The 26,632-nt window shown below is 44.4% G+C and overlaps 1 protein-coding gene across 2 annotated transcripts; it reads left to right on the forward strand.

Annotated features, from left to right (window-relative positions):
* The first annotated feature begins 211 nt into the window (after window positions 1-211).
* Window positions 212-26,632, forward strand: LOC116510877 (caspase-10-like). 2 transcript variants are annotated; one of them, XM_032220501.1, is made up of 10 exons: window positions 212-535; window positions 4,625-4,968; window positions 5,259-5,358; window positions 6,077-6,212; window positions 9,736-9,818; window positions 15,042-15,066; window positions 17,728-17,813; window positions 21,977-22,088; window positions 24,554-25,079; window positions 25,934-26,632. In XM_032220501.1, the coding sequence occupies exons 2-10, from the start codon at window positions 4,655-4,657 to the stop codon at window positions 26,109-26,111; spliced, it is 1,560 nt and encodes a 519-aa protein (XP_032076392.1). In that variant the 5' UTR covers window positions 212-535; window positions 4,625-4,654; the 3' UTR covers window positions 26,112-26,632. The 2 variants fall into 2 exon arrangements, with proteins under 2 accessions (XP_032076392.1, XP_032076400.1); XM_032220509.1 differs by having other exon boundaries at window positions 212-367.

Here is a 26,632-nt window from a genome sequence, read left to right on the forward strand (position 1 = left end):
GAGCGGGCTTCCTCCTTTACAGCTGCACCGCCCTTTAAAACCGTATCTTCAGTGGAAGAGGAGAGGGCAGGCAACGACAAAGTATAGGAGGGACGATGGGTAGGTGGGTGGGTGGAGACGGGCATCGTATACCGGGCGCAGCGTGGCGCCACCAACCCAAAAAAGGAGATCGCTTCCTACCAGGGGAGGAGCAACACTGCGTAAATCTTGTGACTTCCGAGCCGGAAATTCAAAAAACGGAGAATTAGAAACTTGCGAGTCTTTCCTGTTTTAAAAGAGAAACTCGCTCTCTCTGACTCGGACGTGAATTCTCCGATCGGCTTGATCGTACGGGACCCATAGCCGAGCGTTCCCTGCGCGCTTTTGGGTAATCCCGGCTGCTTCTAATGAATGAATTCGGGGAAAGGGCTTGGAAGCTCTGGCGCGTTTTTCAACCATCCTTTCGCCGCAGCCGCCTTCCCTACAACTAATCTACAACTCCAGCTCAAAACTTTTTTCCGCCCCCCCCCCCCCCCCCCCGGGAGCCGCAATCGAGGTAGTAAGCGACTTTGGAGAGGGGTTGGAGGAAACCGAGAGGAGGGAGGCAGGGAGGGAGCTCCGTTTTCCTGGATCTCGCTGTTGGCGTCTTTCCTTTTGGCGTCTTTCCTTTTCCAGCCTTAACTGCCCCCCCCCCTCTTAAAATCTCCGTCCAGGCGAAAGCCGAACAAGTGGCAAAAGTTGCTGATGAACTTTTGAAAAGTTTTGCTCGGGCTGCGCGGAAATGAGTTCCTGGGGGGGGGGGGGAGAAAGTTCGTCAAAGGGCGGTGGCGTTTCGGGACAAGGGAAAAGGAAGCGGCTGTTGGGATCAAGAGGGGCGGTGGAAGATGAAAGTTACTCCGTAAAGACCTTGGCCCTGTAACGGGAAGGATCCTTCCTGGGCTGCCATGACAATCCGTCAACGAGGCCGCCGTTTTCATTAGGCCAAGCTGGAAAAAAAAGTTTGAGTTTGAGTTTGAAGTTTATTTATACGCCGCCCTTTTCCCTGGAGGGGACTCAGGGCGGCTCACAACCCAAGGGGGAGGGGGAGACAAACTTTTAACATATAAGACAATACATAATTTAAAAAAAAAAAGCCTTTTTTCCCCCAAATAAAGGCGCAGTCTCGGATGGGGGAATTCCCTTCTGTGGTTTTAGGGTGCCGGGCGCATCAAATGGACCAATTCAAAAAGGCAGCTTACCTTGATCTCATTGCTCAGAGGAAGTTGTGCGTTAGGAAAATGAAGGCTTATTTTTTTGAAAAGGTCTGGAAATCCCCCCAAAGGAAAATGGAGGGCCACGGTTGCCATGTGATCTAACTTCAAGTGTACATTGCAAATTTTGTATTTTTGTATTTAAAAAAAGGATGAGTTTCTCTCACTTAAGAATTCTCCAGGTCCTGTTTTTGTGATAAGGTAGGATGGAGGGTTGGAAGTACAGTGGTATAAAATCCCTGACTTCCTTCTGAAGGACTAATCCCAGATGATAACTTGGCTTGTAATTTATAGTGTTCCAGAATATGGCCTATTATCCCCCCCCCTCCCCGGGCTTGAATCAATGCCATTTAGAATTTGGATCCACGCATGATGTGAAATAACCTTCAGCTCTTCTTCTACTGCAATGCGCTCTACATGGGGCAGCCCTTGAAGAGTATTCGGAGACTTCAACTCGTCCAGAACGCAGCCGCGCGAGCGATTGTGGGTGCACCTCGGTACACCCACGTTACACCTATCCTCCGCGAGCTGCACTGGTTACCGATCGGTCTCCGGATACGCTTCAAGGTGCTAGTCGTAACTTATAAAGCCCTTCATGGTATTGGATCTGGGTACTTGAGAGACCGCCTGCTGCCAATTACCTCCCATAGACCCGTTAGATCGCACAGAGAAGGCCTCCTCCGGGTGCCATCTACCAGCCAATGCCACCTGTCTATTACCCCGGGGGAGGGCCTTCTCTGTAGCAGCTCCGGCCCTCTGGAATGAACTCCCTGCAGGGATTCGGACCCTCACCTCTCTCCAGGCCTTCCGAAAAGCCATCAAAACCTGGCTTTGCTGGCAGGCCTGGGGGTGATGAGTTCCCTCCCCTCTCGACATGTATAGTTGTGGGACTGTTGTTTACTTTTATTATTTGTATTTTGTTTTTTATGTTCCCCTTTTCCCCCCTTGAATTGTTCGCCACCCTGAGTCCTCCCGGAGAAGGGCGGCATACAAATAATAAAATTGTATTCTATTCTATTCTATTCTTATTATATCCATCTACTTGTCCCAAAGTCTTGTAACCAGGCCTGCAGAAAATTTGAGAATGGATCAGGGTGGCAAAAAAAAATTAAGCAAAAAAAGTTGAACAGCCCTTATTTGTTATGAATGGAGATTTACAACTGGTCTTAAGTGGGGCTGCATTCCTTGTGAAGGTTCTAAACTGGGACTCTGTATCAAACAGGGAAATGTAACTTTCTAGCAGGTTTTTTTAAATAAATTTTTATTTTAAACACATAAGCACATCAACAGAAACAAACACATGAGTTAAAAATAACATAGGAACAATAAGTTCCATCGTATATCATACAGCAGTTCCGAACCGGTTTCTTTGCAGTTATTGTTTTCCCTTCTATACATTTCTATCTTGCGTTCATAGTCTCCTTATTTGTTATCCATTTTTATGTACAATTCTTTGTTTATTTATACTTAGCTAACTTATGACCAAATACTGTTTACCTATATTGTGCTTTATATTTTTACTGTCATTTATTCTCTTACATACAGTTATAGGTATACATTCACATAGTTATTCTTTTTCTTTGCCATTCTTATATTATTATTATCCCAGTTAAAAGGTTATAAGGTATAGTTTGGAATGCTTTGTTTACCATCCTTCACACCTGCTATGACACCACCTTATTTTCTTTTTCTTTTCTCCCTCCCTTCCTTCCTCCTCTCCTTCCCCTTCTTCCTTCCCTTACCTCTCCCCTACTCCTACCCTCTTTCTTCTCCTTCCTACCCTCTCTCCTTCTCTTTCTCTCTCTTCCTCCCTCCTCTCCTTCTCTAGCAGTTTTTTTATCTGGTAGAAAATCATAGCTGGTACACTATGTTGTGCTTTGAGGGCACCACCATACCTGGGTGACTCATGCACTCCTGCTGTGAAGGGTGAGCAAGTGTGATAAATGTATGCATGTATGCATGTGTATATGTACGTACATACAGCAGGGGTGAAATTAATTTTTTTTACTACCAGTTCTGTAGAAGGGGAAGGATACTACAAAATCTCCATTTCCTTTCCACTCCAGGGAAAGGATACTGCAAAAACCCCATTCCCACCACACTCGGGGGCCAACCAGAGGTGTATTTGCCAGTTCTCTGAACTACTCAAAATTTCCGCTTCCAGTTCTCCAGAACCTGCTGAATTTCACCCCTGATATCCTCTGTGTGTGTCTGTGTTTGTGTGTTTTACACATACATATATACTGTGGGGGCATTTATATTTTAAATTAGTAATTTCAGTAGGTGTAAAGTGAAGCTATAGACTAGAGAGAGTACAGTTTATTATTATTATTATTAGGATTTGTATGCCGCCCACTCTCGAGAGACTCAGGGCGGCTTACAGATAAAACGGGGAGTGGGGACATATAAAAATTAAAAAGAACAGACATTAAAATTGCACAACATTCATATAGCTTAGAGTGGGGCTGGATAAATCAACAGCCCCAGGCCTGCCGGAACAGCCAGGTCTTAATCGCTTTGCGGAAGGCCGGGAGGGTAGTAAGGGTCTGGATCTCCACGGGGAGATCGTTCCATAGGGCCGGAGCAGCAACAGAGAAGGCCCTCCCCCGGGGAGTCGCCAGCCGACATTGACCGGCAGATGGAATCCGGAGGAAGCCTACTCTGTGTGATCTTATAGGTCTCTGGGTGGTAAATGGTACGGTACCTATAGTTTCACCTTGCACCATCTGAAATTTTTTCCTAAAGTAATAATAAAATTGTTTGCTTACTACTGTTGATTGAACAACTGTATTGAAGCAGTTATCTTGGGTAGTGGTGCATTTCCACCCCCTACAAAGAGCTGTGCTTTTCACTTTTATCTGATTTCTTGCCTTCATATGGATTGGTGTTCCTATCCTGTTCGGACAGGATAAGCCACATTACTGCTTAAATGTTTAGCTCTTTTGACAAATGGTTGAATTATGTCAAAGGATTTTATGTGTTGTGTGTTGATTACCTTTGAAAATAACCTTTTAACCAAATAGAAGGCAAATCATGTTTCAATGAAATAGAAGGAAAGGTCTGATCATGATATATTTGACTTTTTTAGTGTGTATATGAGTGCATGGCAAAAAAAAAATGTTCTAGCTTTTCGTGACATTGCCACATTACAAAAGCAGTAACATGACTTATCTGTCCCCTCGCCCCAGAGTGATCATTTGCTGAATTATTTAACTTTTGTTTATGTTGACATTATTTCCTGTAACTGTTGCTCTTACCAGTAATTCTTTTGTGCAAAAGTGTTTGCTTTTGGTTGGTTGGGAGAGAATTTGTGAGTGTTTATCTTTCAGTCTTTTATTTCTTTTCCACTACCTTATTTCTAAATGCTTAGCATTGTTTTTTCCCTCCTGTTTTAGAGATTTTAACTCCTAAGAAAACGTTTCATCATGGGTGACGACAACAATGTGGCATTTCGCCAGCAGCTACTATCAATTGATGAAAACTTAGGGAAGGACGATGTAGAAGATATGAAATTTCTCTGTTCTGATTTCATCTCGTTCAAGAAGCTGGAAACAGTGACATCAGCCCGGGATATTTTCCAATTTCTCATCAATGAAGACTTAATTAATAAGGATGATACTTTTCTCATAGCGGAGCTTCTCTACATTATTGAGCGTTACGATCTGCTCCAGAAACTTCGTTATACTAAAGAGATGGTTCAAGAAAAACTGCATAAGGAAGGAAAAGTATCTGGTTATCGGTGAGTTTTCCAAACACTTCCAGTTAAAATACATTGTTTGAGGCATTATTTTCTCTTCTGAATGGGTACTAAGCACTTTAATCATATATTTATTTTGACTCTGTATATCTAAATATTTGCCATCAAAGTTCATTACCCAAAATTTCAGAAGCTTAAATTGAAAAGGCAGGCAAGGTGCTAAGGATGAATATCTTATAATCTTATATAAAAAGCATTGGCTTACATGTTCTTCGGGATTGGGTGGCATATAAATTCATTAAATACTTAAATACTTTAGACTTGTCACCCAGACAGTTGCTGTATGAAATAACACAAGGCCTCACAAAGGATGATGTGAAGACTGCTGCTTTTCTTCTGAGGGATGACCTCCCAAAGAAACAATCCATTATGGTGAGTAAAACTAAAGACTAAGAAGCAAGAAACATCAAACATATTTAAAAATGCCTGCCAAAAATACAAATAAAGGAGGAATTATTTTTTTTTAAATCCCAAACAGTTATAGGTGGCGCAGTGGTTAGGGTGCAGTACTGCAGGCCACTTCAGCTGACTGTTATCTGCAGTTCAGCGGTTCTAATCTCACCGGCTCGAGGTTGACTCAGCCTTCCATCCTTCCGAGGTGGGTGAAATGAGGACCCAGACTGTGGGGGCGATATGCTGACTCTGTAAACCGCTTAGAGAGGGCTGAAAGCCCTATGAAGCGGTATATAACTGCTATTGCTATTGCTATATGAGATTTAACATCAAATCCACTTTCCTAAGGAAAGAGTGCTATAGTTGTGTTGTCAGGAGCAAGAAGGACTATCCTTAGTCCTGATCATGAAATGGGCCTTAACACAGCCTTTCCCCTGAAGATACACATGTTTTGAGAAAAACATGGAAGGTAGAAATTTTCTGAAATGTACTTTACATGTCCAGAAAAGCCCAGTCCTAGAGATTGACTTAAGCCAATGCAGTTTAGGAGATTTTCAATTTATTAAAGAAACATTGGATGTTGCTCTTATGTTACTGACAGAACTTGGTTGAAGATGTGGAAAGACTTTGGTTATTACCGCAGCATGGAAAGCACATTTAAGTTGTAACTATTGCATTTACTTTATTTTTTTCCCAGTCAGCTTCGGAGTTGCTGACTTCCCTGGAGAAGAAAGGCCTTCTACAGGAGTCATACCTGGATATTCTTGAATATATCTGCGAGAAAACAGCACCTTATCTTCTGAAGAAAATAGAGATGTACAAAGAAGGGGAAGGTGTCTAATTTTGAAAAATATTGTTTATCAAATATTTGTAGTCATTCTTCTGTGCAAGTCACACGGTACTAGATTAATACTGTGCCAAGTAGTCCCAAGCAAAAAATGGGCTTATTAAGTATGCCCTTGTTATTCTTTGAAGGGGGGCAGGTGGCAAATGTGGAACATAACCTATTTCACTGCCTTCCTTTTTTCCCCCTTAAGCCAGAGGTGGGTTCCTACCAGTTCGCACCTGTTCGGTACAACCGGTTTGTCAAATCTACCGAACCGGTTAGAAGAGGTTCCACCAGTGGACCCGGAAAGCAGGCCACACCTACAGAAGAGGTTCCAAAAATTTTTTGAAACCCACCATTGCCTTAAGCCCTATACTCCATATCTGCTAGAGATCCCTTTCTTCTCACTTTTTATATTTCAGGAGAAAAAAGAGTAAAAAGGAACAGAGAAAGTTAAGGGAGGTGAAGCAGGGAAAGGGGTTGGGCTTCACCCCATTCGCTCCCTATGTTCTGTATCATGTAATAAATAGGCAAGAATATATTTAGCAAAAATAAATATATTTAGTATGTCACTTGGGACCATCTTCTGGTTTATCCTCCATTTCAATTATATCAGCTAACCTGCAAGTCCTATTGACTGGGTCTCCTAAGTGGCTTTGGATTACTTCAAGCCTATGGAAGATGAATGTTGATCTATAATTAAAGTTCCCATTAATATTTTCTAACTGATACAAAAATACCCTTATGTGAGGTAAAAAATCTTTAGGGGTAATTTGTAATTCGTAATTTAATAAACTTATATGCCGCCCAATCCTGTAGGACTCTGGGCGGCTTACAAATACAAAGATAAAACAAGAAATAAAAAATAGGGGAAAGACAAGAACAAATTTAAAAGGAACACACCATACACTCGACTTAGCTGAGGACTGGACCTCATTCATGGGTCAACAGCCCCAGGCCTGCCGGAACAGCCAGGTTTCGGTGGCTTTTTGGAAGGCCGAGAGAGTGGGAAGGGTCCGGATCTCTGCTGGTAGATCGTTTCACAAGGCCAGAGCAGCTACAGAAAACGCTCTCCTCCGGGGGCTGCCAACCGGCATTGTCCGGTCGACGGCACCCGGAGGAGGCCCAGCCTGTGAGATCTTATCGGCCGTTGGGAGGTATGCGGCAGGAGGCGGTCTCGCAGATGAGGGGTGAGAGGGTAGAAGAGGCATTTCTTTAGCCAAGATGCTTACGAGCTGCATCTGCCTGCATGGAGTATCATTGCCATTCCCTTGTAGCCTGATGAATTTAAGCATCTCCTAAGTTGATCAATGCTGAATTTGCCCAATTAGTCTTTCTTAAGGCATCTTGAGGATTGTTTGGATAAAACATGTAACCTTTGTATTATTTTGTGAAGAAGTTCGTTTATTCATTCACATTGATAGAGCCACCCATCTCACATGGGTAACGTATGAGTAGCGTAATAAAACCCCACAGACTGTAAAAACAAACTTTAAAATTGTACCGTAATAGAAACTATTGTAAAAAAAGAATAGTAAAATCATTAAGCGAAATATGAATTAAAAAGACTAGGAGGGACCCTCTTGACATTAATTACAATAGAGGCATCTCACCATCTTCCCCAAGACTGCTGACACAGCCGCGTCTTAAGGGGCTTCTGAAAGATTGGCAGACACAGATGGGGCCAATCTCACTTCAGGGGTGAATGATGTTGGGTGAAATTGTGTTAGATGAAAAAAATTATTTATTATTTATTTGTATTAAAATTTATATGCCGCCCAATCCCGAAGGACTCCGGGCGGCTTACAAAAGAAGAAAAAGAAAAGAAAAAAGAAAAAAAAGCAGTTTAAAATCACAAAGCCACATGCATTCATTCTAACCGGGATTGGACCTCAACATGAGGTCAACAGCCCCAGGCCTGCCGGAACAGCCAGGTTTTAACAGCTTTCCTGAAGGCCATGAAGTGGGTGAGGTCCGGATCTCTAGGGGTAGCTGATTCCAAAGAGTCGGAGCAGCCACAGAGAAGGCTCTCCTCCGGGGGCCTGCCAGCCGACATTGTCTGGCTGACGGCATCCGAAGGAGGCCAATCTGTGGGATCTTACTGGCCGTTGGGAGGTATGTGGCAGTAGGCGGTCTCGGAGGTACTCTGGCCCTAAGTCATGTAGGGCTTTAAAGATAATAACCAACACCTTGAATTGCGTCCGGAGACCAATTGGTAGCCAGTGCAGCTCGCGGAGGATAGGTGTAATGTGGGTGTACCTCGGCACACCCAATATTGTTCGCGCGGCCGCATTCTGGACTAGCTGCAGTCTCCGAACGCTTTTCAAGGGTAGCCCATGTAGGAAAAAAAAAGAGGAAAGTGCCATTATTGGAACTCCTTGATGGACTTGTAAAAAGGGTGACCAAATTCAAAATTCTAACATCACACACACACACACACACACACACAAACACAAACACAAACACACCATGGCTAAGTGATTGTAGCTTGTGCCCTTGGCAATCACCCTGCATTTATTGCCACTTGCAATAGCTTGTGGTCATTTGCTAAGTTGAGACATTTGTTAAGTGAGTTTTGCCCCCATTTTACAACCTTTTTTTGCCACAGTTGTTAAGTGAATCATTGCACTTGTTAAGTTAGTACCACAGTTGCTAAGTGAATCTGGTTTCCCCATTGCTTGTCAGAGAATCACAAAGGGTGATCACAGGACCCCGCGACTGTCATAAATATGAGTCAGTTGCCAAGCGTTTGCATTTTGATCACATGACCATGGGGATGCTGCAATGGTCATAAGTGTGAAAAATCAGCATAAATCTTTTTTTTTAGTGCTGTTGTAACTTTGAAGGGTCACTAAATGAACTGTTGCAATTTGAGGAATACCTGTAGTGGGTTCACTTAATGACCACTGCAGTAAAGCTTGTAAAATTGTATGCAGTTACGACCATTGTGACTTATGGCCGAAATTTTGGAGTCAATTGCAATTGTAAGTCAAAGACTTTGTGGTTTTTTTAAAAAATTGCTGTCTTCAGACTACTGTCATCTTTCCGGGGCCGTGAATAATAATAACCTAATTACACCCTATTTTTAACGACTTGCCTGAGGTTATGTTAAACAACCTGAATATTCTACTTACTGATTCAGTTATATGGCTACAATAATAATAAAAAAAAGAAAATGGCATTGCCAAAAGAGTTTCCCACCAAAGGGAGAGATTCTAGGTCAGGACCTCCATTATTGCGCTGATTTATTCTAGCATAAATACCACTTTTTGAAGCAGTTTGAAGATTACAAGATACTTCCCCCCCAAAAAAACAGAAATGTGTGTTGAGACTAGGAGTTAATATTAGGAGTGCGATTACTTTAAAAACTAGGTGTGCTAAAGAGTTCCGTTTTATTTGTTCGTTGTCTTATGACTCTTCCTTCAACTTTTAGTTGATGAATCAGCACTTTTAAAAACGTTTAGTACTTATTTAGATTTAAAAAAAAAAAAGTTGTGCTCTTCCCCAATCATTTTATTGTTGGTTTATAGTGCTTCCTCAAGGAATCAAAGAAACTGTTCCCTCTTCTGTTCGTGCCTTTAACAAACCAACTTTTGGAAGTACTTCACTGCAGGTATGTCTTCGCAAACATTGTGGTCCATTTGTGTAAAGAAGCCTGTCTCAACATTTCCATCCTGGATGAACCCTCGAAAAAATGGTCAGGCCCACTCTCATGGCCTTCCGTAAGGCTCTTAAGACCTGGCTATTCCAGCAGGCCCCGGGCTGTTGAACTCATGTTTGAGTTCCAGCCCCGATTAGACTGGGTGTATGTTGTGGTCTTTTTTACTATGTTTTTCTGTGTTTTTTAACTTCTATTTTAATTGTATTGTTGTTGTATTGTATTGTCCTCCGGGATTGGGCATTCAAACAAACATTCAAACATTCCTCAAACTGCCTGGCCTCTGGTAGAGGACCTGAGATTGTGGAAGACGTGTACCACCAATAGGGGTGAGAAGGGAACTTTAGAAAAATAGCATTAGTCTGGATTTGATTTTGAGCAAGTGAAAAGCTACTTGACACTGAATTCAAAGAGGAAAGGAGGTGTTTTTCCCCCCTATCTTTTAGCTAGGGGCCATGCTGCTTGCTGGAACATGAAAGCATGTCAGTATTTATGTTCCAGCATGTATTAGAGAGGTTCTTTTGATCCTTATTAAGATTGGTGATTCTGACCTGAACAAATATCTCCTTTCTTCTATTGCTCTTGTCTGCCTGTCCTCTGAGATGTCTTTTGTTAACATCTGTGTTACATCTCTGTATCTTAAAATGCAGATGATGCCTATTACTTTGTTCAACAAAAGCTACAAATTTCTGACAGTTTTAATATTCTAGCTCATTTTCCCTTTTAAAATGTTGCAACTAATAAGTCTAGATTGAAATTCGCATCAAGAGGAAATAGAAGTAGATTAGTATTATAATGAAAGAGATGGAATTGAAATGGAACAAAAAATATTCTGCAGAAAGTCTTAAAGTCGTCCCCAATCCTGTTCTTTTTCCTGATCAGACTTCTAGAGTACCGTATTTTTCGGAGTATAAAACACACCTCCCCCCCCCCTAAAAGAGTGTAGAAATGTTGGTGTGTCTTATACACCGAATACAGCTATTTTCGGCCTCCTGAAGCCCCGCATCCCATTTTTGTGAAAAATGGGCAAAAAATGGGCCGTTTTTCGCAAAAAAAGGGGGGGCATTTTTGCCTTCCCTGAGCCCTGCTGAAGCCTGCAGAGTGCTCCTGGGGGCCAGGGAGGACAAAAACTTTTTTTCCTGACTTACCTCTTTGAAATCTTGGTGCGTCTTATAGTCCGAAAAATACGGTATTTGCTAGTAAATGGTAAGTAAGTTGGCTGTTTTAAGACTGGTGGACTTCAACTCTCAAAATTCTGGAAGTTGAAGTCCACCAGTCTTAAAAGAGCCAGCTTTGCAGATCCCTTGGCTAACATGATTGATGCCCTCGGAGTTGGAAAGAGGCGAGAGAGCCCGGTCACATGACTTATGACACGACATCAGCTTTGTGACCACATTGCTGAGTAATAAAAATTCCAGTCCCACATTGTAATGAAGGAGTACCTATATTTGATAACTCATTGGGATTTTCAAAGTCATTGAGAATATTTTTGCTTTTAATCTAATTAAACTTCCTATCTGTCAGTTTAAAATAGTGACTTCCATAGAGCAAACTAAAATCACTACTTTATAAACAAAATGAAGGTGTTTTTTTCTCTTATTTGGTTATGGTAGAGCCATTTTAACAATCTATTTATATTTGCAAGTAGTATGCAGTTTAGAAATTAGTTTTGCGGTAGTAGTAGGTTACTAAAATCCTCTGTACAGAGAGGAGCAAATTCCCACAAATTTTTAAACAATCAGCAAGCATTGTTGAAAATGCAGGCAATAAATCCTTGAGTTTACAAATTAACGATGGAAGAAAACTCTTAGATGCGAATGAGACTTTAATTATGGTGATTTTAATAATTTTACTCATTTAAAATAGCAAATTGCATATAATACTTTCACAGAAGCATAGAGTGTATAGACAACTTTTGCAATTGAATGTTAACTCATTAAAATGAAGTATATCAAGTGAAATTCATTAAAATGAAGTATATCAAACATTTGCTATTTTAATATTAGTGGTATTAAGTGCCATTTATATATTCATTTCAAAGCTCTTTTTTATTTAACCCAAAATGAATTTGAAAAGATAATTGTAATAATTGATAAACCCTAACCCTATATAGGTACACCATCAGTCAGTGCTGATGTCAAAACGTAAAGCTGGAGTAAAGAAAAAGTACAGCTGGAAGTTAAAACTAGAATGGTTGGGAAAGTTTACTGAACTGCCAACTTCGTCTAGAAAACAGTTAACAAAACTGGGTGACATCTTCACTTATCGTGAAAGTAGTGACGACATTGAAGCTTGTACAGGTGGCACATTCACCACTGGAAAACGATGGAACGATTGGAAAATTGATTATTCGAAGCGTTATATCAATAAGAAGATTCACCTGGATTCGAAAACTAATGCTAAGGAAGTCAAAATTTTGATTGATAATGTGTTGCTGGCCATAAACACGAATGTGTCAATATTATCAGTCAACGCCATACATGACCACATAGGCAAGTATGTGTCCATTCCGGAGAGCTGGCGCAGCAAGAATTATGGCACTGAGTTTGTGGAGTGCATCAATGCAGTTGTTCAGAAAGAAGTCATGCATGATCTATGTAATGCCAGTTGTCACACTCTTATTGCTGATGAAAGCACCGATGTATCAGTCAACAAAATGTTGATTTTGTATGCGAAATTCCGCCCGTCTAATGCTGCGATTTATAAGAACGTGTTTGTAGGAATTTTACAGTTGTCAACATGCGACAGCACAGCAATCACAGCAGCCATAAAAGAGTTCTATGCTACAAACAACATCAATCTTCAAAAGATGGTCATGTTTACATCAGACGGTGCGTCTGTGATGCTGGGTAAGCATAATGGTGTGGCTGCTCAGCTTCGTCAAGATGTATCTCATTTAGTTGAACACCATTGTGTGGCACATCAAGAAGACCTGGGGATTGATGATGCATGTAAGCACGTCTCACTTATGAAAGACATTGAGACTTTACTGCGCACTGTGTACACTCTATTTGGCCGCTCTTCTGTGAAGAAAACGGCATTTGCAGAACTAGCAGAAGTTCTTGACTGTGAAGCGGTAGCCTTCAGACCGTTGAATGAAGTACGATGGCTTTCCAGACATTTTGCATTGCAAGCATTAATGAAAAACATTACAGCTTTGGTTGAGTACTGTAAAGAGCAAGCAGAATCACACAGTGACCCAGTATGTAAATATTGTTACAAAAAGTTGACGGATCCACAGATTCGTGCTGCATTGATTGTGTTTGATGATGTTGTTCACGAATTAGCCGAGTTGAACAAGTTGTTGCAAGGAAGCAACCTGACACCAATAGAAGCCGTTCAGTTTGTTAAGGCCAGAATAGGCAAGCTTCGCCTGCAGTATTTATGTGAAACAGTTTACTGGAATAACGAAGCTCGCGAATATATGGAGAGCAACCCAGACATTGACACGGCTCCTATACTCAGATTTATTGAACGTTTGTGCTTGCATCTTGACAGTCGTTTTCCAGACAATGAGCTGACAGATTGGAATATATTCGAAACTGCAGCTCTGTCGAATGTGAATTCTTTTAATTATGGGGAAACTGAGATTGCAACTCTGGTTGGAAAATACCAGCATTTCTTTGACGATTTGGATGGAGTCAGCATCACATCAGCTGTACAGTCACAATATCGTGACTTCAGATTTCTGGTGTCAGAGAAATTCAAGTCTGGATTAATGCGCTCATTTGATGATGTAGTTCAGTTTGTACTAAGAGAGCAACAGTTTGGATTGCTGTCACGTCTGCTGGACATCTGCGCAACATTCCAGGCATCAAGCGCCGATTGTGAGCAAGGTTTCAGCCTGATGAATGCCATCAAGACCAAAGCTCGCAATTGGCTGCAAACTGAGCACTTGGATATGCTGATGCGAATCCGATCTTACCAGACTTCAGCGGTGCAGATTGATCTTGACAAAGTGTACTCGGAATGGTTAAAGAAAGACAGACGCGAGATACTTTAAGTCATAATGATAAATAAGACTTTTAATTAAACTTTGACTTTCAAATAACACTGATTTCGTTGTTTTCTTGGGTGACATCTGTGAAAAAAATTCAGGTACTCAGGCATGAAAATGTGCCGCTCAAACACTATACTTTTCCGCCCACACCAGGGGTGGATTCCTCCCGGTTCGCACCGGGTCGCACGAACCGGTTCGTTGGTGAACCCGGAAGTAATTAACTTCCGGGAATGCCGTTACCGGTCCTGGCTCCTGTCACTGCAAAGCGCCCTTTAGCCGGCGCGTCGCAGCTCACTTGCTCATTCCCCCGCCCATCCGCACTAAGCCCAGCCTGCCGCTCACTGATTGGCTGGAGTCCAGCCAATCAGTGAGCGGGCTGGAGGCGAAGCGAAGCTTTTTTCGCGCTTGACCTCCATTTGAAAATTCCCTTCGGCCTTCGCTTGCTGCTTCCCCCTCAGGTAAGCAACAAAGCCCCAGCAGCGGGACTCGGGAGGCTTCGGGTGGGTGGCGGCAGCCCAGCTTTCGTGAGGGAAGGTCTCCAGGCCTTCGCTCACGAAAGCTGCAGGCTCGCGTGCACTACGCGGCCGAAGCTGGGTGGGGGAGTGGCGGTGGCGTTAGTGGCGGCAGCAGCGGTAGTGGCGGCGGCGGTAGCAGCTGAAGGGGCGGCGGCCTAGCTTTCGTGAGCTAGGCTCGTGTGCACTACGCAGCAGAAGCTGGGGGTGGCGGTAGCGGCTGAAGGGGGCGGCAGCCTAGCTTTCGTGAGCTAGGCTCACGTGCACTAAGCGGCCAAAGCTGGGTGGGGGGGCGGTGTTAGCGGCGGCGGCGCTAGTGGCTGAAGCGTTAGCGGCGGCGGTAGCAGCTGAAGTGGGGGGGGGCAGCCTAGCTTTCGCAAGGGAAGGCCTCCAGCCCTTCCCTTGCAAAAGCCGCAGGCTCGCGTGTACTACGCAGCCGAAGGCGGGTGGAGGGGCGGCGGTAGCGGCGGTGGTGGCATTAGCAAGCCACTCCCATCCAGTCACATGTGTAGCAAACCACTCCCACAAAGGAGGCCACGCCCACCAAGTAGGTTCGAACAATTTTTAAAACCCACCCCTGGCCCACACTGAAAAAAAATTAGAGGGAACATTGGATATGACTACAAATACCTCCTTTTAATTTTTCTTATTTTCTTTTCTATGCAGGATCCTGTTCTGCCAAAGAATCACGGTAGGTAGTTTTGCAGTGTCCTGAAACGTTCTGAGTGTTCTCATTTGCCTGTTAGATTTAAGTTTTTGGCAAACTGCCTTGCCGTTCACCTAAGCATTGTAACATGTCCTGGCATGTAGAGTCATAGGTCCACCAAGTAAACAAGAAATGCAGTTCCTTTTGCCAGTAGGCTGGTAGAGTTGTCAGAAGTCTCTTCTTCTAAATGGCCGTTTGAGTAATGGGGTGTGGCAATCAAAATACTTTCAATTCTGCTTTCTACATGGAGTCTTGGACAGACCGGAAATACACCCAGGGGTTCCTTTCAATGTTTCTTTTCTCATACCAGCTGTGAAATTAAAAGGCTGGGATATGGCATTGAAAGAAAATAGGAATCTGACGGGAAATAACCATAAGCTGTTGTTAATAATGCAGGTTGATTTATGAGCACAGTTGAGTCCAAAATTTCTGTTTCTAAGCCAGGCAGTTGTTAAGTGAGTTTTGGCTCATTTTATAATCTTTTTTGAGATAGATGTTAAGTGAATCACTGCAGTTTTTCAGTGAATCATGCCGTTGTTAAGCAAAATCTGGCTCCCCCCACTGACTTCGCTTGTTGGAATCCGGCTGGGAATGTTATATGTTGATCACATGACCCTGGGACAGTGCAACTATCCTAAATACATGCCAGTTGCCAAGCGCTCAAATTTTGATCCCCTGACTACAGGGATGCTGCAACAGCTGTGAAAAATAGTCATAAGTCACTTTTTTCAGTGCTGTTGTGTTCTGACCCCCCTCGTCCCACACCAACACACTCCGAGTCAAAGATACTTTACAGAATTTATTAACAGACAGACAGGTCCTTGGCAGCAAACCGGCACAGACAAGCCTGGGCAGCAATCCAGCACAGATAAGCCGTGGCAGCAATCCAGCCTGCTAGGCTCACAATGCTGTTCTCCAACATTCGTTAATGCGTTGACTTCTGCAAAAGGGGCGTTTGCACAAGCATTCCCTTTATAGTCTGGAGAGGAGCCTAATGACCACCAGCTGAGTGTAATTACCTCCTGTAACTGTGCAACTGTTCCTGACGCCTATTAGCTCTCCGGTGCCGGGCATCCAAGAACAACTCACTGCTGGCGTCCAGATCACTCTCCCTTGTCTCCTCCCCACTGGTCCAAGGCTCATGCGGCTCCTGGTGGCCAACCAGCCTCTCTGCGCCCTGCTCGGAGTCGGCACCCTGTCCAGGGTCCTCCACATCCTCCAAAGCCAACTCATAGGCAGTCTCGCAGATACGCTGGTCCTAAGCCATGTAGGGCTTGAAAGGTAATGACCAACACCTTGAATTGCGTCCGGAAACTAATTGGTAGCCAGTGCAGCTCGCAGAGGACAGGTGTAACATGGGTGTACCTCGGTACACCCAATATCGCTCTCGCGGCTGCATTCTGGACTAACTGTAGTCTCCAAACGCTTTTCAAGGGTAGCCCCATGTAGAGCGCATTGCAATAATCCAGCCTTGAGGTGACAATTGCCAGCTAAAGGCGAGAGGGAGGGGGAGTAAAAGGGCATTCCAGCATGGAGTCACTCCATGGACGGATACAAAAGAAGCCAGATGGTTGAGGATCTCCAGAGAAGATCACAGGAAGGGAGGGAAGACATCCCTGGTCTGTGCAGTTGTGTCCCAGAAGCAGCCATCGTTTCAAGTGTGGTCACAACTCCTTGTGTGGCCACACTGAAAAAGCGATTGCTTAGGTGATGTGGTTGTGCAGCCCACCAACAAACGTGAGCTGCTGTACTTTCCTAGTGCTGTCCGTGTTGTGAAAAGTGCTGTGGCCATGCTGAAGTAACATGATCCCTTCCGGCACACGGCTGCATGGCCCAGGGACACTGAGGCAGAGTGGTTTATCCTCGTTCCCCAATGTGAGGTCCTGACTCTATATCCTCAAAGATAAGTGGGAGATAGGGAGGAAGGATAAGGGGGGGGGGAGACAGGCCCAAGACCTGGGGGTGTCGCTTGGGAAAAAGATAAGCGAATGACTCTGGTTGTGCTGCAGCAGCCATGACTTCAAAACTGTTTGTAAGTAGCTTTGGGGGGGGGGAAGGTCTTTTATAACTTCAAACAGTTGCTAAGTGCCTGGTCGTACATCAAGGACTACCTGCACCAGCTAGTCCTGGAAGTTCTAGCCGCTGCGGCACCAATGCAGTCCCATAAACAAAATTTGAATGCTTAGCAAGTAGCTTGCACTTACGACGGGTTGCAGAATCTTGTGGTCACATAATCATCCTTACAAACCTCCTCTGCTAGCTTTCAACAATAGCAATAGCAGTTAAACTTATATACCGCTTCATAGGGCTTTCAGCCCTCTCTAAGCGGTTTACAGAGTCAGCATACTGCCCCCAACAATCCGGGTCCTCATTTCACCCACCTCGGAAGGATGGAAGGCTGAGTCAACCCTGAGCCGGTGAGATTTGAACAGCCGAACTGCAGATAACAGTCAGCTGAAGTAGCCTGCAGTACAGCACTCTAACCATTGTGCCACCTCGGCTCTCTAACAAGCAAAGTCAAGGAGAAATTCGCAAGGCAGATCACAACTCAAGGACTACCTCCATTGTCTGCAGTATTCTACTCTCAAATGATTAAGATAAGATAAATCTTTTAAGTCTTCTTATTTCTTCGTAATTTTTTTTTAGATGTCAACGCAGTGCCTTTGCCTTGTTCCTTGGGACAGAAGTTACCACAAACTGCCGGAGAGAATGATACGAATGCTGAAGCCGTGGTTTGTATCTTCTGAATTGCTTCTCGAGTATCCCAATCAATCAGTATATGAATTGGAATCTAGCTCAGACCTAGCTGTTTAGTATGTTTTATCTTGGCCAATTCTTAACTTTTAAAAGTCCTTTTACAACATGGTGGACATGAGCCCTTCAGATGCTATTGAACTTCAATTCTCATTAGACCCACAAGCAAATCTCATAGCATGGGGTTTATGAGAATTGTAATGCAACCTCCACAGACTTTCTAGGTCAAGATTGACTCAAACGTTTACCTATATTCCTCTTTGCTTGCAGCTTGATAGACAATACAGTGGTGATGGATTGTGGTGTGGGGAATGGCCGCCAAGCAGTATCGGTTCCAGGGGTGGGTTCCTGCCAGTTCTAACCTCTTCTATAGAAGAGGTTCCACAAATCTACTGTTTAGAACTGGTTCCAGCTCCCTCTCCCTGCCCGTCCGCACCACGCTTGCCCCGCCCACCACTCACTAATTGGCTGGCTCACCAATCGCCCCGCCCGCCTCTAAGAGTCCTATCTAAACCTTAAAGTCTTAAAGTTGTCAAGTTTGAACATCCCTGGGGGTTTTTTTTCTAAAGGGTTAGGGGTGCAAGGGTCTTGTAACTTGACAGCTTTAAGACTTGGTGCTTCCAATGCTGGAGTTCCTAAGCCAACCTCTCTTGACCGGATTGCGCCACTACGGCCCCTCCGGGTCAGCGGATCCCGGAGACCTCCTTGGTTCACTGAGGAGCTCCGGGAGAAGAAGCGCCGGAGGAGACGCCTAGAGCACTTGTGGAGGTCCGATAAGTCCGAGTCGAACTGAGCAATGTTGACAACTTGCACCAAGGATTACATCAGGGCATTGAGGGCTGCCAAAAGAACACACATCGCCACCTTGGTTGCGTCCGCTGAGTCTCGCCCAGCCGCCCTGTTCAGGATCACCCGCTCCCTCCTAAATAGGAGGGATGTGGCAGACCCCCTACAGGGTAAGGCTGAGGACTACGCCCAGTTCTTAGCGGACAAAGTTGCTCGGTTTCGGTCGGACTTGGACTCCACCGCTGCAGTTCCAGCTGGGACACAAGAGGATTACTTGGCAAACCATCTCTGGGTTGAGTTTCAGGATGTTGCCTCTGGGGATGTGGACAAGGCCATTCGAGCTGTGAGTGCCTCCACCTGTATTCTGGACCCGTGTCCCTCCTGGCTGGTTGCCAACAGCAGTGAGGTGACACGTGGCTGGATCCAGGCGGTCGTAACCGCCTCCCTTCGGGAGGGGCACTTCCCCGCAGCACTTAAAACGGCGGTGGTGAGACCCCTCCTGAAGAAACCATCCTTGGATCCAGCCATTTTAAATAACTACCGTCCTGTCTCCAACCTACCCTTCGTTGGGAAGGTTGTTGAGAAGGTGGTGGCCTTCCAGCTTCAACGGGCCTTGGAGGAAGCTAGTTACCTTGACCCCTTCCAGTCCGGCTTCAGACCCGGTTACAGCACAGAAACCGCTTTGGTCGCATTGACCGATGATCTCTGGAGGGCCAGAGATGGAGGCCATGCGTCCATCCTGGTTCTCCTTGACCTCTCGGCGGCTTTCGATACCATCGACCATGGTATCCTTCTGCGACGACTGCGGGAGGTGGGGGTGGGAGGCACTGTTCTGCAGTGGTTCTCCTCCTACCTCTCGGACAGGTCGCAGTCGGTGTTGGTCGGGGGGCAGAGATCATCCCTGAGGCCCCTAAAATATGGGGTGCCGCAGGGTTCGGTCTTATCCTCCCTACTATTTAACATATACATGAAACCGCTGGGCGAGATCATTCGGAGGCACGGGATAAAATACCATCAATATGCGGACGATACGCAATTGTATCTGTCCACCCCGTGGCAACTCAATGAAGCGGTGGATGTGATGAACCGGGGTCTTGAGGCCGTTAAGAACTGGATGAGTGCTAACAAACTGGTACTCAACCCGGACAAGACCGAGTGGCTGTTGTGTTTCCCTCCCAACAATTTGGCCAATGTTCCATCTATCAGGCTGGGGGGTCAAATTTTATACCCCTCAGATAGGGTTCGTAACTTAGGAGTCCTCCTGGACCCACAGCTGACTCGACCATCATTTGTCAGCTGTGACCAGGGAGGCATTTGCCCAGGTTCGCCTGGTCCGCCAGTTACGACCCTACCTGAACCGGGAGGCTCTCGCAACAGTCACTCGAGCCCTTGTGATCTCTAGGCTGGAATACTGCAATGTGTTCTACATGGGGCTGCCCTTGAGGTGCATCCGGCGACTGCAGTTAGTTCAGAACGCGGCCGCGCGAGTGATAGTGGGCGCACCGCGGTTCGCCCACATAACACCCATCCTCCGCGAGCTGCACTGGCTACCTGTTGATCTCCGGGTGCGCTTCAGGGTGTTGTTGACCACCTTTAAAGCCCTTCATGGTAGTGGATCTGAGTACTTGAGAGACCGCCTTCTGCCGATTACCTCCCTCCGACCGATAAGATCGCACAGACTGGGCCTCCTCCGAATCCCATCCGCCAGTCAATGTCGCCTGGCGACTACACGGAGGAGAGCCTTTTCTGTTGCAGCTCCGACCCTGTGGAACGACCTCCCCGTCGAGATACGCACCCTCACCACCGTCCAGGCCTTCCGCACAGCCCTCAAGACCTGGCTATCCCAACAGGCCTGGGGATAAGCTTCTCATTTGCCCCACCCGAGTGTTGAATGTTGAATGCAAGTTGTGTTTTTATTATTTTACTTTGTTCACATACTGTTTATTTTTGAACTGCACCCCCTCCCTAATGATTGTAAGCCGCCCTGAGTCCCCTCAGGGAAAAGGGCGGCCTATAAATCCTAATAAATAAAAAATAAATAAATAAACCTTTTGGTTGCTAAGCAAGAGCGTTGTTAAGTAGGTTTCATTGCATTTTACAAGTTGGCCACGCCCACCCGGTCACATGGCCGGCAAGCCACTCCCATTCGGTCACATGGCTGGCAAGCCACTCCCACCCGGTCACATGGCCGGTAAACCACTCCCACAAAGCAGACCACACCTACAGAAGAGGTTCTAAAAATTTTTGAAACCCACCACTGATCGGTTCCCATGAGACATTGCTGCCCCCTCCCCAGAACAGATGGCAGAGTGTGGTTGTCTGGTTCTTATAACAAAGTGAATAGAAGTGATTGGTGGGCATAATGGACTGTGGATGGCCCATGAGAAAAGGGGGAATGAGCTATGCATGCCTTTCCATGGGAAGCCCATGTTTCGCTTCTTCTGTGCCAATGTGGATTTATTCAGTAAAGTTTACACTCTTGGAAAAAATAATGTCCTTTTAATACTTTTCTGTATTCCTCAAGTTGACAATTCATTGCAATTTTGTTCGTTTGCTTCATCTGTGAGGACCTGACACCAGTGTAGCTATAGCTGTTTTTTTTCAGCTCAGGTCTCATTTCTAAAAGCAATCAAAGGAAGTTAGATTCATTACAGAACTGATCCGGATGACTCTCGGATGGTTCTTCACACACAAAATAATGTCCAACTTGCAGGTTGTAATAGTGATGTTGGTTTTAAAGGCAACGAATTTTGTGCGCCAGATGTCTGTGACAAATATTCGAGTGCAAAACTTGGAATTTGATAGAGCAGACAATTGAAAGTCACCCATATTAAGATCTACTAGACGAGAAAGACCTTTGGTGTGACTTAGCAGGATTGCTGTTAAATCCTAGTTGGTTTTCTAGCAATTGAGCAATGAATAGAGCAGATTGATTCTCAATCAAAGAATATTTTGCTAGGATTCCAGACACTGTTGCAAAACAATTGAAATTCATTGATGTTCTATAAGGTAGTTTAGACCAAGAAAGCAATGCCATATAAATCTTAAACTCTTTTCATTGGAACAGCTATAGTAACAGAATCTTGCAGGTCTGAATGTGCTTCCCCCCTCCCTCGCTCCCTCCCTCCCTTTATCTTTGGCCAAATTAGGGAGAGACCTGTTTGAGGTTTTCTCACATTAGTTTCCTGGAATGGATACAGACTAAAGCTGGTCAATTTTCCCTTGCTAAGAGGCTGTCCTTTCTATCCTCCAAAGCCATCCCTTCTGCCCTCCACAATCGCTTTTGGTAATGCTAATATTATTAAGATCTTACAAACCAAAGTCTGATACTCTTTTCCTGTCCTTCATTCTGCAGATGTTATCTCAGTATAAAATGGATGGGCAGTGCAGAGGATATTGTCTTATTATTAACAATGTCAATTTTGAAGGTTTTCTCAAAGAAAGGAAAGGATCGGACAAAGACGCCAGTAAGTGGCTTCAATGAGTGCTTATATTGAGATATTCATCTTTTTTTTTTTAAAAAAAAACTTGCTTCCATATCTTTCTATAAAGTGCTTTCACACTGCAAAACAGCAAATGTTTGAAGTTTAATTTTATTTATAGGCCGCCCAATCCCGGAGGACTCCGGGCGGCTTACAGAAAGGGAAAGAAATAAAATAAAATAAAATAAAATAGAAAATAGAAAAGTTAAAAAACAACACCGATACATTCATTTCAGTCGGGGCTGGACCTCAATAATGAGGTCAACAGCCCCAGGCCTGCCGGAATAGCCAGGTCTTGACAGCTTTTCTGAAGGCCATGAGAGTGGGTGAGGTCCGGATTTCTGGGGGTAGTTCGTTTCAATGGGTCGGGGCAGCCACAGAGAAGGCCCTCTCCGGGGAGCCGCCAGCCGACATTGTCTGGCTGACGGCATCTGAAGGAGGCCCACCCTGTGGGATCTTACCGGCCGTTGGGAGGAGTGTGGCAGTAGGCGGTCTCGCAGGTATGCTGGTCCTAAGCATGAAGGGCTTTAAAGGTAATAACCAACACCTTGAATTGTGTCCAGAGACCAATAGGTAGCCAGTGCAGCTCGCGGAGGATAGGTGTAACATGGGTGTACCTAGGTGCACCCAATATCGCTCGCGCGGCTGCGTTCTGGACTAGTTGCTGTAGAATATTCTTAAATATTCCTAAAGGGCCAGCAACAGTCTATGGCTGGGATGCAGCACAGCCTGTTGCTAGCCAGCTAACGCTTCCTGATTGGCCGAGGTACTGCGTCAGCAGTTGCTGGACAGTACTCGGCTCCCTATTGGTTCCCTCTTTTACAAATTCCATATACATACCTTGGCGCGGTTCCTGTTCGTTTGAATCGCTGTCACCTGTTCCTGTTTCTTCAATAAACCTTTGATTGTTTGAAGTCCTGGCTCTCGCGTCTTCCATCCGCCTTCAATCCACAAACGTTGCAGTCTCCGAACGCTTTTCAAGGGTAGCCCCACGTAGAGCGCGTTGATTACATGATTACTAATGTGTACCTTCTGTGTGGTTTCAGGCTGTAAACGTTTCTAGTTATTGTTGTGGCCTGTGTCCAGATTTTTTTTAATCTCTCACTTTATTCCACAGAAGGTGGCAGGCTAGGATTTTATCACTAAGAGATAATTAGCTTAATGAAAATAAGTAGAACTGACATGTGCAAATGGAAATAAGTTGCGGTTTTCATGGATTGGAGCATTCACACTGCAGCTTCCCTTAATCTTATGGAAATGGGAGTGTCAATTCTTTTCCCATCAACTTCCTCATAAAATAGCACAGATAATCCTGACTCACCAACCGTAATTGCGACCCAGCAACTCTGTCACTAAGTGATGTGATTGCTAAGTGAAAAGTCAAATGACTTCCTGATTTGCAAAGTTTGTTAGTTCCAGCTGCGGTTGTTAAGCAAATCATCACAGGTCATTAAACACAATGTCATGTGACTGCAATTTGTGATGTCTTCCCGGCTTTGATGCATACAAATGTCACTTATATGACTGAGGGACATTGAGACCATCACAAATGTGCATTGGTTGCCAAGTTGTCAAATCCTAATCACATGACCATAGGGATGCTGCAATGGCCACAACTTCGAGGACCAATTGTAAGTCTTCTTGTTCAGCACTGCTATAACTTAGAATGATTGATAAGTGAAGATTACCGGTGTAAAATTATTTCTACTCCTAATGTTGAGCAAAAACAAGATGTCTACTGTAGTGATTAAGGGAGGACCATAGCCATTAGATGACATAAGAGCCGAGGTGGCGCAGTGGTTAAATGCAGCACTGCAGGCTACTTCAGCTGACTGCAGTTCAGCAGTTCGGCTGTTCAAATCTCACCGGCTCAAGGTTGACTCAGCCTTCCATCCTTCCGAGGTGGGTAAAATGAGGACCCGGATTGTTGTTGGGGGCAATATGCTGACTCTGTAAACCGCTTAGAGAGGGCTGAAAGCCCTATGAAGCGGTATATAAGTCTAACTGCTATTGCTATTGCTACTGCTACATTTAGTTTGTATATTTTTTCACATGGCTGCCTACTTTTTTAAGTCCTTCCTATTCAATGAAGAAAGATCGGAGCTGTAAGGGACTGGGCTCGTGTTTGCAATTCCAAAACGCCTCTGCAAATTCTATCAGCCTATTGAAATGGGGCAATAGGCTCTCTTGTTAAGTTCCAAAACAGAACATTATTCAGTTTCTGCATTTATAGAATGTTTAGAAGAAGTAAACAGGTAAGGGTAGTCTCACAGTTTATAAGCCTAGTAGATTATCGAAAAAAGAGAGACCATTTTGTGGCCTTTCCCCCCACTAAAAATGCAGAAATAGAAATTGTTGCCGTATCATTTCTGTGTAACTTAGATCCATGAAATGGCCCAGCCACTGACATTGTTTTGTATTAAACGCTTTGCCTTCTTTCTTTGTAACAGTGGAGCTGAAACGTGTGTTTACCTGGCTTGGATTCCGAGTGGAAAAGTATGACGACAAGACTTCTACAGAAATTGAAGAAATCTTGAGGTTTTGGCAGTCTTCCAGGGATTGGAAAGACAGTGACTGTTTGGTGTGCTGTATTCTATCTCATGGAAAATCTGGGGAAATTTTTGGGACAGATGAACGTCTGATTCCAATCCGTACCATCACATCATACTTCAAAGCCAACAACTGCCCATTGTTGGCTCAGAAACCCAAGCTCTTCTTCATCCAGGCCTGTCAAGGTGAAAGGATACAGCAACCAGCCTATCTCCAAGAAGACTCCGGCTATGCTGTCTCATTTGAACCAGATGCCCAAAGTTCAGGATATGTGTCTTCCCAACAGCTGACCTCAACTATTCCAGATGAAGCAGATTTCCTGCTTGGCATGGCCACTGTGGATGGATATCTCTCTTTCCGGAATATACATGAAGGGGCATGGTACATTCAGGCTCTTTGCAGTAAGTTGCAGCTCCTGGTGCCAAGGTAGGATTCACGTTACATGGAAGTCTTCTCTTTAATGTCACTGTTCTGAATGAACTACCAAGTATAGATTCGTAAGCTGTTAGGAGGCCACTTAGCCCATTCCAAATGGACTTTTCACACAATTTTCAACCATCGTTCCATAGGCTTTTCATGCACCAGCTCAAAATCTTGATAGCACAGGCTTGTCTTGAGTTAGTGATTTCCCTTCCATCATAATCCTGTGAGGGAGAGTGAGCTGGGAGAATGTGACTAGTCCAAGAAGCTACAGTAGCCCTCATCCTGGGTCTCCTGGTCTTCTCCAACATCTTAGCCACGACGCCATCCTGGCTCTGGTAATCTTTGTGCTGAATAGGCAGAGGGGAGAGAAATGCATAAATGGTTAAATGCAGCACTGCAGGCTACTTCAGCTGACTGCAGTTCTGCAGTTCGGCTGTTCAAATCTCACCGGCTCAAGGTTGACTCAGCCTTCCATCCTTCCGAGGTGGGTAAAATGAGGACCCGGATTGTTGTTGGGGGCAATATGCTGACTCTGTAAACCGCTTAGAGAGGGCTGAAAGCCCTATGAAGCGGTATATAAGCCTAATTTCTATTGCTATTGCTATTGCTATTCTTGATTGCAGACAAGCTGGGGCCCTAAGAAATTTCTAACATGCTAAATAATTTTGTCTCTAAGCCTAAACATGCTGTTGATGTCATGCTTTTCTGATTTGCAATTATGTTAGTTTATAGTCCAGTGATAATATAAAGGGAAGTAAGTCTGTCACTAAGTGATGTGATTGTTAAGTGCAAAGTCAAATGACTTCCTGATTTGCAAAGAATTGATATTTTGTTGATGTTCATTTTCTTCTCTTTAGAGGTGAAGATATATTATCCATTCTTACAGCAGTCAATGAAGAAGTGAGCAAACGGGCGGATGCTCAGTGCAAAAGGAAACAGATGCCCCAACCAGCTTATACTCTCAGGAAAAAATTGATCTTCCCTGTGCCTAACGAACCTTTGGTACCATCAGAGCAGAGTTCAGACATGCAATAATTTAGATTGCTGGGGACAGAGGGAGAAAAGAGTGGTGAGTTCAGAAAGAACTCTTCTCTCTTGTTTTCCTTCATTCTTTGTTGTGTTTTGAGCAGGAATTCTGTTGAAGAGGAATAACTATTCCATTTGATGTTTAAGTTGAAGAAACATGCACTTTCCCCATCTGCCGCTCATTTCATATGTTAAAAAATGATTTGTATGATCAGCACATTTCTTAAGCAAGCCTTCTTTTCTACAGCTGAAGGGTATCAGCTATGGTCTAACTAGGTTTGCTTCATTGGGAAGGAATAGACTGCAGAATTATTGTTGCTCAGGGATATATCTCCAATCCCAGGAACCTTTGTGGGTTTAGCACAATGAGATCTTTTTTAATACTACCACAATACATAAATTAATATGTCTTTCAGCTATTAAATACAGTGGATACTCTGCTATATTTATTTAATGCTTACTGAGGCAGAGAAGATGCAGTTTGCAGAAGCCTTGATTGCAGATATTGCCTAAGTTCCAAGTCTCTCCAA

Source organism: Thamnophis elegans, chromosome 1 (genome assembly GCF_009769535.1).
Source record: "Thamnophis elegans isolate rThaEle1 chromosome 1, rThaEle1.pri, whole genome shotgun sequence".
Lineage (NCBI taxonomy): Eukaryota > Metazoa > Chordata > Lepidosauria > Squamata > Colubridae > Thamnophis > Thamnophis elegans.

What these genes read in the sequence shown, in the direction of transcription:
- LOC116510877 (XM_032220501.1), top strand. Translation starts at nt 4,655, where the DNA reads ATGGGTGACGACAACAATGTGGCATTTCGCCAGCAGCTACTATCAATT. An exon ending in AGGATCGGACAAAGACGCCA is followed by an intron (nt 22,089 to 24,553) that starts GTAAGTGGCTTC and finishes TCTTTGTAACAG; the next exon opens with TGGAGCTGAAACGTGTGTTT. An exon ending in TTGCAGCTCCTGGTGCCAAG is followed by an intron (nt 25,080 to 25,933) that starts GTAGGATTCACG and finishes TCTTCTCTTTAG; the next exon opens with AGGTGAAGATATATTATCCA.